The 17,705-nt window shown below is 47.9% G+C and overlaps 2 protein-coding genes and 1 pseudogene across 2 annotated transcripts in view; 1 reads left to right on the top strand and 2 right to left on the bottom strand.

The window, feature by feature from the left end:
• Positions 1–17,705, top strand: part of LOC144124747 (neural cell adhesion molecule 2-like) — a 170,010-nt gene that overhangs the window by 109,656 nt on the left and 42,649 nt on the right. The window contains exons 3-4 of the mRNA XM_077657611.1: positions 14,231–14,405; positions 15,407–15,517. Coding sequence (XP_077513737.1) covers positions 14,231–14,405; positions 15,407–15,517 — 286 coding nt within the window. The remainder of the gene's footprint in view (positions 1–14,230; positions 14,406–15,406; positions 15,518–17,705) is intronic.
• Positions 4,580–4,721, bottom strand: LOC144126409 (U2 spliceosomal RNA; annotated as a pseudogene).
• LOC144126362 (globin C, coelomic-like) lies at positions 8,084–12,149 on the bottom strand. Its single transcript, XM_077660421.1, has 2 exons — positions 11,603–12,149; positions 8,084–8,389 (listed from the first exon to the last, which is right to left on the bottom strand). Exons 1-2 carry the CDS (start codon positions 12,062–12,064, stop codon positions 8,084–8,086), a joined length of 768 nt encoding a protein of 255 aa, XP_077516547.1. The 5' UTR covers positions 12,065–12,149.

The raw sequence follows: 17,705 nt of genomic DNA on the forward strand, positions 1-17,705 counted from the left end.
TCCGGAGTTCCCGGGTTCGATCCCGACCGCGGCGGCTGCGTTTTTATGGAGGAAAAACGCTAAGGCGCCCGTGTGCTGTGCGATTTCAGTGCACGTTAAAGATCCCCAGGTGGTCGAAATTATTCCGGAGCCCTCCACTACGGCACCCATTCTTCCTTTCTTCTTTCAGTCCCTCCTTTATCCCTTCCCTTACGGCGCGGTTCGGGTGTCCAACGATATATGAGACAGATACTGCGCCATTTCCTTTCCCAAAAAACCAATTATTATTATTATTTCGCTTTGTATATCCTGGATTAGCTGAGCTAATCCACATAATAATAATAATAATAATAATAATAATAATAATAATAATAATAATAATAATAATAATAATAATAATAATAATAATAATAATAATAATAGGTTTTGGGGGAAAGGAAATGGCGAAGTATCTGTCTCGCATATCGTTGGACACCGGAACTGCGCCGTAAGGGAAGAGATAAAGGAGGGAGTGAAAGAAGAAAGGAAGAGAGAGGTGCCGGAGTGGAGGGCTCCAGAATAATTTCGACCTCCTGGGGATCTTTATGTGCACTGACATCGCCTAGCACACGGGCGCCTTAGCGTTTTGCCTCCATAAAAACGCAGCCGCCGCGGTCGGGTTCGAACCCGGGAACGCCGGATCAGTAGCCGAGCGCCCTAACCACTGAGCCACCGCGGCGGGTAGCTAATCCACATTTTTTTTCCGTGTCAGATTATTGCTGTTTCACTCTGTCAATAGGTATGCTATTGCTTTTCCGTCGCCTACAAGCAATCGCGGTTAGTTGCTCAATGTTGCTTATGGTATTTTTTAATTGGTTCGCCTTACAGGCTTAGCGTCATGTCTACTTGTGAATACCAGTGCTTCCGATAACCTTGGCATGTGTACGTATGTAAATAAAACTTTTTTCTAATCAATTACGGGCATTTTACATAGATTTTTAAAATTTTACAGCATTTGGTGCTACTACCACTTACCCCGGATTTACAGAATTAACACTTCTTTTTGGGCTAGGTGGTGCATATTTGAATTAGAGAAAAACTAGCGCCGAACCATGCAAACCACAAAAGAAGAACGAAGACGAGACACAAGCGCTATTTTATGTGCAACCAGTACACGCACTTGACACAATTCTTGTGGTCTTCAATGGTAGTTCTAGCTAAGTGGTGTGCATCCTACTGACTGTACCCTAATTTTAATGCGTATGCCAATGGAGAGTGACTAAGAAACTAAAAGTAGCATTTATATCTCTATGGACGTAGAATCGAAGATGTCTCATGGCACCACAAAGGTTATTTGACACCGGGTACTAAGAAAAGAAAACAACGCCCAGGATTTTGCTCGACACAGCAAGAGCATCCAAGCTGCGTCATACCGACAAAATTGCCACAGGAAGGACATCGCTATTCTTCCAACATCTAATCATAGTTATACTTTCCCTACCAAAAGATGAACAGGCCACAATAAGACCTTTGGTTTAATTTTAATGCGTATGCCAATGGAGAGTGACTAAGAAACTTAAAGTAGCATTTATATCTCTATGGACGTAGAATCGAAGATGTCTCATGGCACCACAAAGGTTATTTGACACCGGGTACTAAGAAAAGAAAACAACGCCCAGCATTTTGCTCGACACAGCAAGAGCATCCAAGCTGCGTCATACCGACAAAATTGCCACAGGAAGGACATCGCTATTCTTCCAACATCTAATCATAGTTATACTTTCCCTATTAAAAGATGAACAGGCCACAATAAGACCTTTGGTTTAATTTTATTTTTATTTTTTGCGCTGAATGACGTACAATGTATGCAAACTCGAGGGGAAAGAAGTGCGCATCTAGCACTATCCAAATGCAACCTGCTCCGAAACAAGCACTGTGCGACTGCCGCACTTAAAATACTAGTACACAAATATGCAACGGCCCTACGATATAACTGGTACGCTGTAGAACGGTTCATAGGTAGGTAGGAGGTCCTCAGACGTTGCTGGCACATACACACTTCGGGGGAGTGGCCAAGGCACAGGCGGTTAATTGCTGGAGACAGGAAAGTTTTCACGGGAAAAGGAGTGGTAACAGTATGTAGGCTGATATCAGATCGGAAGACGCAAGGAGAGGGGTCCTGTTAACTTGGAGATCGAAGACGGGACAATTAATGGACACTTGGTGCATGTACGGCACCAAGTGTCACTTTAGAATTTACAGAATCGCTTTCGTTGGCGTTGGAAGCTGCGCGATGGAAGCTACGAGAAATGGGTGTGCAAAAACGTCATCGCGATCAACCAGAAGGTGCGACTGAGCAATATCTCGGAGATGGCCGAAAAACGCTCCTAAATTAATGTCAACTGGCTGGGCCACAGCCCTGGCGAAAGATGTAAAAGCAGGGACAATTTGAGGGCATAACAGCTACCGGCGCGCAAACCGAAGCAAGTCAGAATGAGCAGTTGGACTGCGTCGAAAACGCCATGCAGTCACTGTCAAAGAGTTGGCACGTAACAGACGCTGTAGACGCTCCGAAAACTTCATTTCTATGCGCACATAAGCGACGATGGCGACGGGGTGCGCTGAGCTATACGCAGCTTCGCCGTCACCTCGAGCATTTCATCTGACACGCGAGCCCTAAGGGCTCGATGGTCGAGGTGCTATAGTGACCCTACTGCTCCCTCAGATGGTCCAATTCTCCAGGCTACGCCCTAACAACCGAAAAACGCAAGGCCGCTTTAGCCTTTATTTAGTGCTGGCGTCATGAAGGATGCGCACATCCAAATGCAATGGTCTGTGAGGAGACTGCAGGCGCCGGAACCCCGAGTGAAAGAAGAAAGGGGCGATGATCTGATATGTGTACAGGCGAGGGTGGCAGCGTCACCACTTTAGCAGCACGCTGTTCCCGAAAAGCCCGTCGGAACATAAGCCCTGTCTAACCTGCTCAAAGATAACACGCGACGCCAAGTACACACAAAGACACCGCCATACAGTAGCTCATAAGCGGCTGTGAGCTAAAAGTGGTTGACTAGGCGGCGCAACTCGCGCGCATTCCAGCCTGGCGTGCCCCTACCAGGGCCCTGCACGTCAGCGACTGTATCGAGCACGCAGTTGAAATCGCCCAACATCACAACGTTACGTCTTCCAAGAAAATACACATTAAAGAATGAGTTTACCAAATCAGAATTCGCAGGTGCATAGATGCAAAGGATTCTCAGCCGAAGAGCGTTAAACGTGGAGTCGAATGCCAGCACGCGATCGAGCCCATCGTAGATAACATGATGGTCTCGCAAGAGGAGGCGGTTCAAAATAAGAACTCCAACATTACTAGTGGCGGTACTCCCCGAGAACAGAGACTCCCCTTCCACATAAAATGAGATCACGAAGTATTACCTTCTTAATCGTGGTGTTTATGGTTTTCCGCATCCTAAACTGAACAGGGCTCAGGCACTTACATTACGCTTACTACAGACTGGTACTTGTCCTTACCCACGGAGGCTGAACATGTTTTATCCTGAGACGTATACGGAGCCTTATTGTCAGGATTGTGGTCATTTAGCCACGCTCGAACACATTCTCTGGTCTTGCGCGAGAATTGAAGACTCGGCGATCAAGGACGCTCCCAAGTGGGAGGCTGCACTTCGCAGCCCGGAACTGAATGAACAATTCTGGGCTGCCCAGCAGGCTCACGACGTGGCCGTGAGGCTTGGCCTTTCAGTCCCGACGTGGGAGTGGCCCGCTTAGTGGTTACTTATCACTACTTGCAGGACCCAATAAAGTTTTTCATCCATCCATCCACCACAAGAACGTGTGCAGCCGCACGAAAAGAAAGCATCGCGCCAAACCCACGCTTAAATTCCAAAAGGTGTCCGAGACGAAAAAATTGGCAGTGGCTTAGCTCCGCTTTGCCAGGATATACGTAGTGGGAGGTACGTTTCCCTGGCTGAGCTTGTTGTTCTGGTAATGCCAAACGCGAAGTGTCATACATTGGATTACTCACTGGTGTCAAGTTCTTTCGGTGCCACAGTCTGTCGCACACACTACAAATGTGTCCAAACGGATTGTTCACAAAGTGTGCTTGAAATGTCCGCGTCGCAGATAAACTTTCGGAAACTCGAAATTGTGATCAATCACACGACGGGCGTTCACGTCCTCTTCGGTTGGTTCCCGTTGACTGACGCCTTCCATAGGCTCCATCTAGGTGGCTATGCGGCATCTATTATGCTCGGTAGCCCGTCGTCTCCTTTTGGCAAGGCGTTCCTCTCTCTGTTCGGGCTTCTCCGCTGCTTTCTTCGCCTTCTGCCGCTCATTTTTTGTTTGTTGAGTAGCCAACAGCCAGGCGACCACCTAAGAATCGGAAGAGTAATTGTTCTCGTGTCCATGCCGCCATTTAGCAGTGGCTGGACTCTCCTTCTGTGCATCCATATCAAGCGTTGCAATACAGTCTGTTGTTGCCAGGAAGAAAGAAACGGAAAGTGCACAGGCCTGCTCACTGGCTCTAGCCAAGCCACAATCGCTACCACGTGCAGATAGTAGGAGAGTTGAAAGATGGGATAGAAAGACAGGATAGTAAAGACGCGCTAAAGAAAAGGCCGATCCCGGAGGTAGTGCAATACCGGGCCAACCGATGGCGGGAGTGAAGCATCCTTCAAACTCTCCGCCACATTTCTAAAAATAAGTCCAATTGGACCCGTAACAGATACTCTACAGGGTCCGGACACTAGCTCGCGCAATACAGCCGTCTGTCTGTCTCTCTGTATGTTGTTGCCAGGAAGAAAGAAAAGGAAAGTGCACAAGCCTGCTCACTGGCTCTAGCCAAGCCACAATCGCTACCACGTGCCGATAGTAGGAGAGTTGAAAGATGGGATAGAAAGACAGGATAGTAAAGACGCGCTAAAGAAAAGGCCGATCCCGGAGGTAGTGCAATACCGGGCCAACCGATGGCGGGAGTGAAGCATCCTTCAAACTCACCGCCACATTTCCAAAAATAAGTCCAATTGGACCCGTAGCAGATACTCTACGGGGTCCGGACATTAGCTCGCGCAATACAGCCGCCAATTACCTCTCCGCCTTTATACACAATGCTGCGCATGCGACGACACGCGGTTCGGGTGATAGAGCGGCGCGCGGCGAGGCGGTCGTGACGAACGCGGCGCAGGTGTGGCGTCTCTCTGGTTACGATAGTATCAACGCATGCGCACAATTTCTCATCCGCGTGACGTCACATTCACCTTCGACGGCGGAGCGGGTGCGCGGCCGCTGCGACGGCGGCGACGGAGCGCGCGGCGCACCCACGGCTCCTCTCCGGTTGCCATGGTAACGGCGCATGCGCGCAACTGGCCTCTCCCATGTACCGCGAAATGCTCGAATGGTAGCCTAGTGTAGCTCCCGCTAGAAAAAATTGGTTTCTTGCAGGCAGCGGATACTGCAACCCGATGAACGATGCGAAGTTGACCACCTCTGCCTGCTTCATAAGATTGCGGAGTCCCTGCACGTTAAGAGTAATAAGAATAACAGTAGTCATATTGGAAATCAAAAATAAAACGAGTAGACGCGATGATTACGCAGTAGAAAATGATTTGAAAATTTTTATTTACATATGTACACATGCCAAGGTTACCGGATACATTGACATTCACAAGTAGACATGATGCTAACCATGTAAGGCGAGCCAATTATAGAGGTAGCATAAGCCCCTTTGAGCAACTAACAGGAACTGCTTGTGAGTGATTTAAGGTGGGGTAGTAGAAAATGCCTTCAAAACGATGCTTCGAGAAGTTATGTCAAAGCTGCTAGGGCAAAAATTACTACCTCCGATGTTGTATCAAAGAACGATGTATCAAATAAAGCATCCTTGATCAACTAAGAGGAACTGCTTGTTAGTGATTTAAGCCGGGATAGTAGAAAATTCCTCCAAAATGAAGCTTCAAGAACTTATGCCAAAGCTGCTATGGCAAAAATTACTACCTGCGATGTTGTATCAAAGAACACGCGTAAGTGCAAGGGCATGATGCAAGAATGTTGCCTTCTCTGCTATCCGAATAGAGAGAAAACTTTGTGGTTACAAGCCACCCACACCACTCTCTCTTAGCTGAACAAAAGCTTTAGTTGAGCTTCCAAAATACACACGTGGTAGAAGCGTGGAGGGCAGATGAGGTCAGGAGCGGTACGAGAGGTGTGATGAGGCGAAAACGACCACCGTTGTTCCCCGCAATTACCCGCCGCGGTGGCTCAGTGGTTAGAGCGCTCGGCTACTAATCCAGAGTTCCCGGGTTCGAACCCGATCGCGGCGGCTGCGTTTTTATGGAGGAAAAACGCTAAGGCGCCCGTGTGCTGTGCGATGTCAGTGCACGTTAAAGATCCCCAGTAGCCGAAATTATACCGGAGCCCTCCACTACGGCACCCCTTTATTCCCTTTCGTCTTTCACTCCCTCCTTTATCCCTTCCCTTACGGCGCGGTTGATGTGTCCAACGATATATGAGACAGATATTGCGCCATTACCTTTCCCCACTAACCAATTATTATTATTGTTCCCCGCAAGCTGCATGCGCACAGTGGAAAAGTCGCACACCCTGCGGTCTTCAGTAAACGTGCGCACTGTGCCGACTAATGGTCAGTTGGAACTTCGCGTTTCCCAAGCACAAGTGCCCCGCCGCGGTGGCTCAGTGGTTAGGGCGCTTGTCTACTGATCCGGAGTTCCCGGGTTCGAACCCGACCGCGGCGCCTGCGTTTTTATGGAGAAAAAACGCTAAGGCGCCCGTGTGCTGTGCAATGTCAGTGCACGTTAAAGATCCCCAGGCGGTCGAAATTATTCCGGAGCCCTCCACTACGGCGCCCCTTTCTTCTTTCACTCCCTCCTTTATCCCTTCCCTTATGGCGCGGTTCAGGTGTCCAACGATATATATGAGACAGATGCTGCGCCATTTCCTTTTCCCAAAAACCAATTATTATTATTATGGTTTTAAGAAAAGGACGCCTGCCTCAGATATCTCGGTGGACACCCGAACCGCGCCATAAGGGAAGGAATATTTCCGACGACTGGTGCCATCTACTACTACGACGACGCCGACGGCTTTTCGAACGAACGAGCTGTGTACGCTGCCGCGTAAAAAGCAAAAAGAGACAGAAAATGGGTAAAAATGTAAAAATTGGAGAAAGAGGACAGCTAGGAAAAATCTTTCGTATTCCCGCTCATAAGCAGATTAAAGTGCAATCCTGTAATGTTTTACACCTGCAAGATGCGGTGTTCTTGTGTCGTATTGCGAATGGCGCAACACCTGGTCGGGCGCAGTTTACTTTAGGTCTTGAAAGGAAATATTTCTTTAGAAAAAAACGCTATTTGAGAGATCATCTTAGGACACTGAATTCTCATTCTCAGGGCTAGGGAAATTATTGTTCTCAAAGACGGAAAGAACTCAGCCAATAACTGCCCGATAACAACAGCACCGTGGATCTTCTTTCGCAAGACACAATGCGCAGCTGCGAAGCGTGCGGGCAGCGGTGCATCTAGCTGTTCTCACATTGCCAATCGGCGAGTGACTCACATGAAGGACCATTTCGCCTCTTAAACACAAGCAGGCTGGCTTCATGAACTAATCATGCGCACAGCCTCTACGTATTCATTTTATTATTGTGCAAATAGTTTGCGTATATTACACTCCACCTACCCGTTCTTCCTGTCCCCTCAGCTCTTGAGTTTAATTTCTCCGTTCGGCCTGCTATACTTTATTTCCGCTGCCCCAGCTCAGGTTCTTCAATACTGGTGGCATATGCCGTGGCTAGCAAAAGCCTTTTCTTTCCTTTTTATTAATATTCTAATAAACCACCTACTACTACTAATTACAAGCAGGCAAGGGCTGTAGATAGGGTTGTCAGCTTGAACAACCACGCGGTAACACGCCACTCCCCGAAAGCAACAACCGAGGCTGCTCATCGGGCTTACGAGGCAAGCGTAGAAAGGAGTTTTTTGCCACTAGCAACGAAATTATATCTTTACTGCACAATTGTCGTTTAGATCGGGGTCGCCCCGCACTTTAAATGCGTTGGCTCCAAACGCTTTCTTGCGAGAGCCGACAACGAGCAAGTCTAAGCGGCTGTGTTGCGGTCTCGCGACGGCATGACAGCCTTGGGTGAGCCTCCCGGACTTTGCTTGGCCGGCGACCGGCTTTGTTTGGGTGTGGACGAGTGGCTGCCGGCCTTGCTTCCCGCCTTGCCTCCAGTCTTGCTTCTGGAGGAAGCGCCACCAAAGGATCTTTGTGCAGACGGCGCTTTTGTATGGTTACCGGTAACGTCGGCTTTGGCGCCCTGCGCTCTTGTGGGGTCACTGGGACCGACCGGCTTGATCTGCCTCTTCTCTTCCTCGTACACCTGCCTCGTGATTTTCTGCATGTACTTCGATAACATAAGGATAACAGAATAGGGATATTAAAACTTATTCGCTTTCATTAGTAAAAGCTAGAAAGCTGTTAGTGAAGAATCAGGTATTTCATGTTGAAGTGCACGAGTCCTGAGACGCCACCAGTATTACCAAATATTTCGCGAAACGACATACGTAGGCGAACGACCTCCAAAGATTTTGAGCCAACACGCTTTCAAGCAGTCACTGCGCCTAGTAAGTACACATACTACAGAGAAGTTTACAGGAATAGGAAGGAATGGGCGGAAACTTTATTACCGTTAATTTTAGCAACAAGAGGTGGGCAGAGTAGAAATTGAAGTTTAGTGATCAAAGACTGCGGTACTTTGACTAAAGAGCAGATAGATGTCGCAAAAACACAAAGACCCACATTACGAAATGACCGGTGCTCTGGAATTACCGAAAACCCGTTCTTTTAGAGTCAAAGATGTCAGAACGTCTAATTATTTTGCATATGTACCTAATGCACAAGCTAATAAGACGACGTCATGTGTTGACTATATTATTCCAGTTTGATATGTCTCGCCACCTAGTGGGAAACCTAGGTGGCTCTGGCAATATCGCGAATTCCTGAACTTTAGAACAGAGCTGATTAGTATTTTATTACCGCACATTTATTTCTTTGTTCATTTTGAAAGACACAAGAAATACATATTAACAGGTTATGAATATATCTAGATATGTTATACCCCAGGAATTGGACAAATAATGAATGTAGTAGGTTTACAAGCGCTACATAGAGAGACAGACAGATTTATTTGACATCGTGCGTGCACAATGCCAGAAACGTAGGCAAAAAGCCAAAGAAGCGGGGCTTGACGAGGCTCTTGTTTCCTCTAAATAGCTGCTGCTTAGTTCGTAGAGGTCTACTAACAAAACGATTTGGAATTTAAACGATTCAACTTAACAGTGTAATATGAGATGAAAACTCGAAACATAACACAGTTGACCAAAAATGATATAAAAAGTAACCACAGTTCAGAGGAAACAGCGTACAAGTTTTTCCAGATAAAGTTATAAATACTGAAAACTAATGATGGTAGTCTGTAGCTTAGTGACTGGATCCCGAAATTACTTCGTGTTTTCAGAACATGCCATACCCCCCGGTAGCCATATTCTCAGGTATGGCATACCCTCAGCCGCTCTTGTTTGGGGAGTAAAATACTAAATAACTGAATTACCAACAGACTGAGAGAGCGCCGCAAATATTCTGAATTTCTCCACGGAGTGGCCCACATCTCTTGAGCTGTAACCCATTTTACAGCTCACCTTTTTTTGTTTTAAACCTCACCTTATACTGGTTGGGAGAACGTATACGCGTATGTGGCGGTACCGGCGCACATTACGCAATTATCAAATTTTATTTTGATGCTGTTTTTTATATATTTTGAACCGCAAGGTTCCCTGGCGGGACAGTAGAGGAGGGGTGGGCGCAAGAACGGCAGTTAATGAATGTTACGTGGGAATCTTGACATGGCTTCTTCGATGGCAGTCTTTAAATGGGCAGGATCAAAGATTAGCGCTAAGCCGCCGGGACATGAGTTGGGTACAGAATTGTTACAGTGCAAAATATTACTTTTCTTACGTTGAAATGCTCTTTCGGCGCCACTCGATGGTAGCAGTTGGACAGTTTTGCCCTGAGGCACTCTTGCTTTAGTTTACATAATTCTGTAGAATAAACTAGGCGAGTTGAGGGGAAAGAAACCCTTGAAACCTTCGTGCAAGCCCTTGGCGCGAAGCTGCCGAGATGATGCCTAAGAGGGTGGACTCTAGAGTATGGATAACCAGGCTTGAATTTTCTCGGTGGCGGTAGCAGCGAACACAGGATCAAACGTGCGAGGAAGGCAGGGGTGTGTGCACTGGCCCTTCTATCTTCCTTCCCGAAACTATGAAGTAACCATGCCCGTTCAGGTAGGATGCCCTGCATGGGATGGCAGAGATATTGATAGCAGCGTTTTTGGTTTGGCCGAGGTAGTTTTGAGTACGGGCACCCGAAGAGCTGGAAAGCTGCATCCTAGCCTATTGTGCTAGGGTGCGAAGACGGCTTCGGATCCGGACGATTAACGCACCGGTTTCTCTATTATAGGCTTTCTATTCAGAAACGGCTGTTCGGTGCTCCAAGCCGGGGGGGGGGGGGGGGGGGGGGGGGGGGGAGGGGGGGGGCGCCTACGCAGTTTTTGCTTCCTCCTGACCTCAGACGTTTTCCACGGCGCCCCAGAGCAACGCTTCCTTCACCGACAGCTGGCCACTGTTAATTCATCGACAGCTCAGAACAGAGGTGCGCAGGATTTGAATTCATCTCGCGCACACGTTCCAGTATCATACCAGTCCAAGGCAGTAGTCACTGCTGCGGCGTATGGTTCCGAACACTGTTCTGTCACGGATGCCGCGACGTTTTAACTGCGACATTTGACGCTTACATTATGATGAAAGTTTCTTCATAAAACGTTACAAGGTCGATGTTGTGTTTATCGCTGTGGGACTTCAGCATTGCAAACATCTGAGCTAAAATAGCACGTATCACGTCATTTATGTTGCTCTGAATTTAGTGCTTTACGGCGAATTTATCCGCCGAGTTCGTGTTGTAAGTGCTCCACAGAAAAGTCGTTGTTGGATCCGCTGACATTGTAACTAGCATCTCTTTCTCTGTGGTATATATGAAAATGTGCGTCGCGGGAACCATAAATGGGAATGTTACTAACGTCAACTCAGCATCATATTGTGGTGGATAACTGCCGTTGTTGCCACAGGAGCCACTCACGTCTGATCGCCCCCCACGCTCATTGATCATAATTTTAAAAAGTGGATCTTCAAAAAATTCGTTATATTTTTTTTGCTTCTTTAAATTACCACCAATAGCACAGTACTGAAACTGCTGGGAAATGTCACGGTCATGTAATGCACGAACCAAGATTCCAGCCGTGGCAACCTTACTATGGGTACCACGAACCCAGGGCCACCTGAACCGCGAAATGACCGGTGCTTTGGCACTACCAAGCACTTCTTACAAGGTGTGAAGTTGCAGCCGCCTGTATTTAGCAGGGCACAGGGGCTGACAGCACGTTTGAAACTATCGTGATTCCTCACGAAAAGCCATGTATTTTCCTCTTAACCACGAATCCATTCAGCTTACTCAAGGGAATGCCCTAAAGCAGTGCGTGAGCTCCGCCGTCGCGTGCAGTACGTACGACGAAGAGCTTTTCCCAGGCTAGTACGGCCGCCTTGTTCATGCGCCTCTCGTTCATGGCGTGGAGTACCTCAATGACCGTCTTGCCCAGGATGCGGAAGTGGTCGGGCATGACGCCCCTGCGCTCCGTGTGTTCCATCGCGTTCTTGCGGATCAGCTTCTCGAGGAGCACCGGGTCCTGAGTGTTGTCCACCATGGACGTCAGCTGAGTGCCCACGGCAAACGCGTGCGCACGGAACTGTGGGTCGTTGGTCAGCTGGCCGACCGGCCGGTTGCAGAAGCGCGGGAACAGCGACAGTGACTCGGGCGACTTAACGAAGAATGATGTGAAGATGAGCACGCCATAGTCGCGGTTCTCCAGGCAGTAGTAGTGCCACGTCTGACGCAGGAGACGGCACTCGGTGTGTGTCAAACCCGTCCGGGGATCCTCTTCTTCAGGCGGCTTCTTGATGATGGCTCCCATGTCCCGCCGTAGGCCAAGAACGCGGTCGTCAGTGCTTGTCAGTGGCGTTAGGAGAAAGAACAAGCGGCGCGCGTACACTCGGTCGACTTCCACTTCATCTTCTCGTGTTGGCTCGAGACCGCCTGCTGGCGCTCTGTGTTCCTCTCCGGCGAGTAATAAATCTGCTGGTGTTAGCACCATTTTAACGCGACAGAATTAAAGTCCCCATTGTATAGAAAATTAGGTGTCGGCGTTGGCGTCGGCTTTGTCTGCGTCTGCTTTGTGAGGGAAAAATTATAAGCATGCCCAGAGAGCAACCTAGGTGGCAGGTGGACCATCTAGGTCACGTGACCTTGCAGCGTCTTCACATCCTGGCCACCGGATTGTGAGCAAACTGCCCGGCGTGGCAGGTGGCACTTAAATTAATGATTGGTTCCTCGGGAAGCGCAACGTGGCCCACACAAGGCCCACCGCTGGGAACACCTGCCAACATGAGGCAGTGGCGCATTGCTTAACCGCTGCGCCACTGGGCCAAGAGGGGTATGAGGACTTCCAGGAACCTATGAATGCAAAGTAGAAAATGACCATCATACATGCGAATTAACATCGCTATATACGCTTAAGGCGGAGCTTAAGGTCCCGATCAATTTTCTTTTGGAATTTAATGGGGCGTGCCTGATCAATTTGTTCCTAACTCCTCCTCTCAACGAAGAGCTAAGGTACGCGTAAAATATAACAGCGGCACAATGTTGGAGCTTAGCATAGCTTAGGTAGCTACTGCTGTAATGTGGCGTCACAGCTTTTAAAGGACTGTAAAAATGGCAACAGCAATGCCACATCTGGCAGTCTGAAATACATTCCCTGACTGGCCGAATAATGAACAGAGTAAAACCAGAATGGAATAGGAACTTGCACTTTCAAGACTCTCATTTGCCCTCATCCTGCAGTATTTTCGGTGTAGGAGGCGAGTTCTTACAAGATGTGCTAGAAGTACCTTGGATGGCTCTTGCATATGGCTACACATAAACTTAGCTCTGTCTTGAAGTCGGCCACTGTTAAGTACACCCTTTCAACAATGCTGCCACCGAGAGCTACTGCAAAGCAGAAATATCTTATCGTTAGCGAGTGATGGGCAGCTGACACTGATAATTTCCTTGAGCATTCAACACTGCGCTGCTCGAACCCCAAGCTTATTTTCGAGAACAGAAAAGCGCCAAATGCGCCCTCAGGTTCGCCCTTGGCTTCTGGCGCCCGTAAGTGAGCTGCAGGTTCTTGCGCTTGTTTCTTGCAATTGTTTCTTGTGGCCCTACATCGTCAAGGAAGTGGATGTGCAAGCTCAGATACCTGAGCAAGAGGCTTGAACGTAAGAGATAGACGAATAAAAATACCGGGCACGGTCTAGGATTAAATCCGTGTGCAGAATGTGAGTGCCGTTCCACTACGGCGGCAAGAAACCTCGATGAAAGGTGGCGGCAGCACAGCTCTGATGTAAAGAAGCAGCATATAGGCTACAGCGCTCTGGGTGCGCCTATGGCAACCGCGAAGCACGAAATCGACCTGGACAGGGTGCATGTGCTGGTCGATAAAATGAACGTCTGAACGGCGCTGTCCTCAATATTTTTTCTTTTTTGGAAAAGAGGCGGGGGTGGCGTGCAGTTACAGGATATCCAGATAAAATTCATTGTCAGCTTCGTTTTTATAACACCACTGCACCGGAATAAAGCACTTGAGACGCTGGGTGAGACTGTATGGAATGAAGGGTAAGAAATAAATTGAATGAGTCTGAAGCTTCTTTACTGCGTCTAGCAATTCTGAGGTCCAAACGAAATAGCTCAGACGAAATAGCACCTGGAGATCAAAATGCAGTGGAGGTGGTCTAATATATTGTGCGTTGCACATCTAGCACACCAGGTCTGCAGGAGCTAAACTCTACTCTCTTCAGCTAATTTCATTGGAAGTAAAGGTAGAAAGTTTGTGGCGGGTACCATATTCTTCGTTTCCGGTACGGTATAGCATGACCTCAATCTTCACTATCTTGCCCGTTGCCCCGCCAAGACAGTGCCCCAGAATGCGTCTGCTACTCGTCAGCCGGCCACTGCAGGCTCGCATTGTGGAATTTCTTTTGTCACCAATAAAGCAAATAGTTGTGTTTTGGTGTACGTCACCAAACACATTTTCTTGCTGCAGGTTGTGCGCTGGGCGCGCAAGGAGTGGCAAGGCCGGGCCTACTTCTCCTTCATGGGCCATCCACACTCGCTCAAGATCATCAACCTGCGACATGAAGACAAGGGCACCTACATTTGCTCGGTCACCTTTCGCGACGGAACACAGAGAAACGCCACCGTCTACCTGCAGGTCATCGGTGAGAGTCCACATTGGACTTCCCTCCCCGTGATCGCTTTGAATAAAAAAGAATCAAATATCACAACAAACGCGGACCGCTGAAATCTCTGCATGCTGATGCGTCTTTCAGATTCGGATGTCTGCCTTGTGTAAGGCAGTGTTATGCTGCTTCGCTTGTGCTGACGTGTTGGATAGCATGTGACATTTCCAGCATGAGCTGTTCTTACTTCAGTGCTAATTTTTGGCAAAAGCGCAAGGGGAAAGGGTATAACGCCAGTCTTTTTTCCTTCCTGACTATAGTAATTTATTCAATTTTGCGCAAGGCTTATAACGTTGCTAGACGGAGACAACGTGAGCGCGAACCCAAAAGTAAGCTAGAAGCTAGTTACCGACGAACGATATCTGTCGTCGAGAACAAAAAAACGATTTGGCTGTAGTTTACGTATTAACGTAATTTTAGCTGTATTTTTCTATAGCGCACTCATAATCGCGCTAAACACGATAGACTCGAGTGGCACACCATGTAGACCGCATTTCAAGATCAAACTGCAGTGAACAGCATTAAATGTCAGTATCCATTGTAACGCTACCGTACAGAAATTTAATCGGGCGAATGAACGGAAGCCTTCAGCTGAGCTACTCAACAAAGCGAAGGCAGTGGAGCGACACAGAAAGGGGGGAGAGGAGAGAATGTGAGAGAGAAAACGTTCAAGATCGATCAGCGACGCTCGCAAACTGGCCATCCAATTAACGCCGGCACCATCTCGCAACACCCTTCTTTCGACCGCCGGTGCCTTGAACGACTTGACGGCGCGTCGAGTGCGCACTCTAGCGTCGAGCTGTAATCGTGTCGGCTTGTTTTCCGGCTCGTTTGAGCGTCTCGCGCTGCCGGCTCTGGCCGCGGCTTTGGATTCTCGTTCCTTGTTTGGTTTTCCGCTCCTCGTCTTTATTGTTCCTTGCTTTACGAGTTGTCCCCTTTTTGTCGTTGTTTACGTCCGCACTTGTCGCCCGCTCCTGCAGTGCCCCCAGAGCCTCCAGTGATAACGGACGGACAAGGGAACGTGCTGACGGGAAAAATCGGCCCTTTCAACGAAAGTAGCCGTCTGAGCCTGGTCTGTGAAGTCCGAGGCGGTAAGTGGCGTGCTTTCTCTCTGAGGCGGGGATTCATCAAACTCGCCCATTTGTGCACAGAGTTGCGCGTCGGAACACGTACCATGAAAAGCATTTTGAGCTGCCTAAAGACAGAATTATTACTTTTATTGCCTTCGGTAAGTCATCTCGTCATCATTTGCTTTTAGAAACAGTATTTAATAAGTTAATTCTTTTTTTTTCTGTGCCTGCATCGGGAGACCTTAGATTTTGGAGCATTGCTGGCAGCGTTGTGAAGCCGTGTCTCGTTAAGAAATGACCATCACAGTGTATCAAGCTTTTCCGAAGGAATAATTTCGAATGTTTACTTGTTTTTCACTTGACCATTGACTTGTAGCTGCCCGAGGAGAAGTGACGATTATTGTAGCGAAAGCTACACCAGCTACGAACTCACAATTTGGCGTGCTCGCATTCCCACCGTGGCCGCACCGCACCACGTCACCAACCACGTCACTGGTCACGTGACCAACCGCGTGACGAACCACGTTACAACAACTAGCCAAACAACCAGATTAACCTGGACTTGCAATCAAGATTAACCAGGGCTAACCAAGCTATACCTTAGCTTTCGCTACGTATATTCTGGCACAGCCGAGCTAAGCCACTGTCATTTTTGCAGCGATAGCTACATTACGGTAGCATTTCGAGCTTCAGCGTGGCGGCGCCGCCACGCTGTCACGTGGTTGGTCACGTGGTGCGGAGCAGCTGCCGGCGGCGCGGCGCCATGGCTGATCACGTGGTTCGTGACGTGGTTCCTCACGTGACCAAGTTCCACTCAGCCAGCTGTAGCTATCTGGTCACTCCAGGTTTAACCAGAGCTAAACCACCGCCATTTTTTTGTACTTTAGGATCTCAACAGCAGAATTCAGTCTCGCTATTTTCATCCGTACAAGAAAAAAAGAAGCAAGAGGATTAAATGTGAAGTGTGAATTTTTGGCTGGATGCTCTTATTTTCACACGAAATATCGCTACGTCTCCCCAGATTTAAATCAGTCAGTTTGAATTAAAAAACAGCTACTTTGAAGACGTAACCTGCGTGCCACGACTTGCTGTGGTACTTTGATGTAGGTAAGTCTTGTGAAACAGCGAATTGCGTAACGTGATTGAGATTGGCATCACAGAGCAGGTGCAGGTTCTAAGGTGTAATCAAGTCATGAGGAAAAATAAGGAAAGTTTACTTTGCTTAGCTATAAAAGTTCTACAAAGTGCATTGAGAACAGATTTGAAACAGCGAAAGCAAATCACAGCAAAGGCAGGTGTCGATCGCAGCGCTTCGCTTCAGATCCTCATATTTTTTTTCACGGCATTACTGCATCTTAAACCTAAGCATGTACGCAAACCTAAGTACATGCCTTACTGGTTTGTAATGCCATTTCACAGCCGCATGTTACGCTTTGTTTGCTGTTGTTAAATTACCCAAGTTGGCCGGTCACACCGGACCGCATACCTGTCTGAAAGTGTTCCTTTACGTAAATTTATATTATGTTGTCAGTTAGATGTGCAGAGTTTGATTTAATTGTCGGTAACTTTTTCTTTGCAGCATTTTATTTATTGCTGTTGATGCCTTGCAGCATTGGGTTTGCATCCTCGTATGTAACATCTACAATAGCCTTTAGATACAACACTCGCTCACCTGGCCGGAAGGGCGCATGAATTAGAGGCACGCTTGTGTTGCGTTCTTATGGTGCAACACATTAATGGCTTTAATAAATGGCTAACAGGAAGCGCTCTTAAATGCATTGCAACAGGATACCCCTCCGTGTTCATTGTTAAACTTTTTTTTGTTGCTTTGAACATGTTATGGCGCCGAATATTGGTAGGAAGACGTTAAATGTATTTTTCAGGCACAGCTTGCCCTTAGCCGCAAAAGTATTTTGACTGCTGTACCAGTGAACATTTACTCTTGAGTATCCAGTTCTTGCTTATTCACATTCTAGAGTTGAGATAAAGATAGGAAGAAGAAATGCTTTGCTTTCTAGTGTTATTTTCAGCTGTTAATACAGTTGAATTTTGTTATTACGAAGTCCAAGGGGCCCAGTGATTTTTTAGCCACGGCCGTTGCTTCCTTACAGCGGGACGCGACTACGGTTGCAACTGGTGCATTTCAGCGGGCTTGCCTGCCACTGTTTTTACTAAGGACATCATGTCCGGTGTTTTGTGATCTGCCGCT

Source organism: Amblyomma americanum, chromosome 3 (assembly GCF_052857255.1).
Source record: "Amblyomma americanum isolate KBUSLIRL-KWMA chromosome 3, ASM5285725v1, whole genome shotgun sequence".
NCBI lineage: Eukaryota > Metazoa > Arthropoda > Arachnida > Ixodida > Ixodidae > Amblyomma > Amblyomma americanum.